Source organism: Panicum virgatum, chromosome 8N (genome assembly GCF_016808335.1).
Source record: "Panicum virgatum strain AP13 chromosome 8N, P.virgatum_v5, whole genome shotgun sequence".
Taxonomy (NCBI): Eukaryota; Viridiplantae; Streptophyta; class Magnoliopsida; order Poales; family Poaceae; genus Panicum; species Panicum virgatum.
Window position 1 is genome coordinate 4,817,233 of NC_053152.1, and position 3,429 is coordinate 4,820,661.

Sequence of the window (3,429 nt, forward strand, 5' to 3'; positions counted from 1 at the left end):
AAGTCCAAATAAAGTACTTGAGTCTTGTGATTTTAGAACTTTCCATTAAATGAATTTAGCTCTAGGAAAATAAGAATAATTGCCAGAACAATCGAAAAAATTCCCGATATATTCAGAAGATGGACAATTATATTTGAAAAGATATTCACATCCCAAAATTGAAATTTTGGGGTGTGACAGCGCATGATTCTGAAGATCGTATTTTGCATATACAAGTGCAAATAATTGAATAACTCAATACAGTATGGAAGTTTAATCCAAGACAAATGTGAAACTATTCTTGTCATGCCATCAATATTGTTAGGAATCACTATTTTAAAGCTTTGACATTAGTCTTACAACATTCTGTATTTAGTTGCAACTTGAGTAAATATGATTTAGCAGGGGGGTTTTGGTTATTGCCTATGTCTCGATTAATTAATCCCCTCTTTCTTTCTCTTGGTATTGAAAATACTACCACATACAAACACTTAGTCATTCACCAATTGCCTGTTCTTTTTTACTTAGCAAATTAGGTAGGTTTCCTTACACTTATTATGACTTTAGATTCATTATCGTTTAATGTGTTAAGGAGTAGGTATTATTTTAAATTAGAGTTTGCCCTCTGGTTGATATATATGTTTCCTGCATTCCTGTTCCTAGCAAAGAAGAAAAAGGATAGTGGCAATATAATAGAATAGCTCATGGTTATGCCAAGGGTAGAGGAATTCAGATTGGGGAAGAACTAGTAGGCTATAACAACGAACATTTGAAAATTACACGAACCTGATTCTTGAGAAAGGACTAGGCAACTTCAGCCTCTAACTTCTTGACATGGTGGTATGGTTCCTCTGCCATCATCCCTCGGCCGACCCTGATATCCCTTGTGGTGACAACTACACGGCTACCACGAGCAAGGACGTTGACCAAGGGAGTTTTGTGCACACACTCAGTTCCAAACATCATCCATCATTAATAAGGTCTTATGCCCATCCAAGACTTCCTTAAGGATTCGCTCAAGTGCACCCTTTTTATTTGAACTAGTCTATCAACTCATGCTCCCGCACGGGCTAATTAGAATTAATATAAAAATAAGGTCAATAATTATAATTATCTATCTCATGCCTTTTTCATATATTAAATATTCTAACACATACTCTAAATATATATTTATCATTATCTAGTTACAATAGATTTCATTTTGCATCACACCTCCATATATTTTCGATATATATTTAGTTGAACTATTTGTTTATAAATTGGCATTCTTGTCTCTTCTATCATAAATGAATACATAGTGACATATATCGTTGGTAGTACTTTTATATAAATATATATTAATAATGATATAAACAATAATTTATAATTTTATGTTGGTGCACTTTAATATTTTATTATAATTATATAATTAGATTCATATTTAGGAGTAATTTAACTTGTAATAATAATAATATAATTGGATAATTTATATGCAAATTTAAGGGGGTATTTGTATTATTTTTATAATTGCATAGGTGGGTAATTAAGATACATGTTTAGGGGGTTAATTTAGTCTATTTTTTAATGACAGAGGTGGGTAATATATTAGGAAAGATAACAAATCCGATGGTTATTATAATTAGAGTTGTTGAATTTGATGGCTGAATGTTTCTGATTTTTACGAGAATTTATAGGATTTCTCTATTTTTTTTAGAGTGTCCACCTAGGATCCTAGATGGCTTTACGTAGAGGCTCCAAAGAAGCCTCTAATTAGTAATAGTAAGATTTCTAGCTGCTTGGTGATCACCTTTGGCTTCAACGATGGTTCTTTGTAACAGCTCAATCTTATCAAATTCTTGGTTAACGCTCAACCATATTCTCTTTGTGAACTCTTGTTGTATGATGTTCTTTGTTGAAGATATTATACCCATCCCACCAGCTCCCACAATAAAAGATCAAAATTTTCTTGTCACCATAGTTAGTTCCTCTACCCTGTGTCATCATCTGCACTAGATTCCTTGTGTCCACCTCTATCTTTTCACCGACCACATCTGATTTGTCCAGCTCCCCCGATGTCTCCCGCTTTGAAAGATGAGAGGATGCCAGCATTCGATTGCGGTCCTACAAACCAAGGTTGATGAAGTCGAAGGCAGTGCCACGGTTCTTGATGCCATCTAACCTCTTGTTAAGCTTCTTGATCCGTCTGTTGATTTCATGGGCATGGAGGGGATTCCGCATGCAAAAGAGCAAGGGGTTGAAGCTCCCCGCATCCATACCAGGCTGCCTCTCCATGGACTTGAGGTGACATAAGTCAAGGATGTCGCTGGCCTCATACATGGCGTCCTTCTCACCCATCCTGCACACTCTGTTAGTGATGTTCCGTCGATCCGCATCTGCGAGGGAGTTCTTGAGGTCCCCGAGCTTGGTGCACATCTTATCGATCTCGACCCCTAGCAGCATGTGCACACCTCTTCTGTCAGCATGTTTTGGACATAGGATGCCAAGATATCCAAGACTACCACCATGGATGTCAGCTTTCGTTTCTGCGCTGTATAAAAGTAAAAAGTAAGTACCATCTTCGACACGCCATTTTCTTACACCTAATTAAGGTCATTGGCACCATGCATGCAGTCATCTCGACACTATGTCAAAACCGGTTTTAAGGACAAAAACGAATGCATAACTATATGTATGTCAGGATCCAATTTCATACATATAGAAACATTATAAGTGAATAATCAGTAACAGTATCACAAAAAGGAGAATTTAAGCAACTAAAAGACTATCAGAATTATACAACTTATCCTGAAAACGAAGGCTTCAACTTTACAGGCAATCGACCTGGGGTTGCATGATGCACGTGCCAAGGATAGGAAACACAAGTTATCAGACTTCGAAAGAAGCCCAAAACGAGCACCTGACAAACCATTAGCTCAGCCTGCACGTGGCATTTAGGAGTATGATGAGATCGAGCATATGGGATAGATCAGACTCGACAAATGAGTCCTAGCGCTCATAGGAAGGCAAGGTTTGGCATGGTATGGCTGCCGTGTGCAGGAAGAGATGGGAGGAGGATGATAGGTGGACCTCGGAGAGAGATGGAAAGGAGTGACAGGCTAGCTACTAAGGAAGAGACCGGGTAGCAAGGGACGCTCGGATGGATTGAGATTGATTCGTGCCGATGGACGGAATTCGAGTCGCGGAGAGGGGTCAACGGTTGGGACAGAACGAGTTGGGTCTCAAGTTTTAGGGTGGCGATGCTGGTCGCTGAAGCTAGCCGAGGGCGACTGCGGAGCATCGATGGAAAAAATACAGAAAAGGAGCGATGGGGCACTGTTCCGAGCATGACTTGACCGGGGAGAAAGATTAGAGCACAGAAACTCAAATGGGCAAGATGAGTTGAATTAAGTCCGGAATGAAAAGAAACTGGATTCATTTGCTAGAATATATTTTTATTTTAGTTTAAAACAA

The 3,429-nt window shown here is 38.5% G+C and overlaps 1 protein-coding gene across 1 annotated transcript; it reads right to left on the reverse strand.

Moving 5' to 3' along the window:
* Window positions 1-2,079: 2,079 nt before the first annotated feature.
* Window positions 2,080-2,391, reverse strand: LOC120684699. The gene has a single exon (XM_039966596.1). It carries the CDS (start codon window positions 2,389-2,391, stop codon window positions 2,080-2,082), a length of 312 nt encoding a protein of 103 aa, XP_039822530.1.
* Window positions 2,392-3,429: the final 1,038 nt, after the last annotated feature.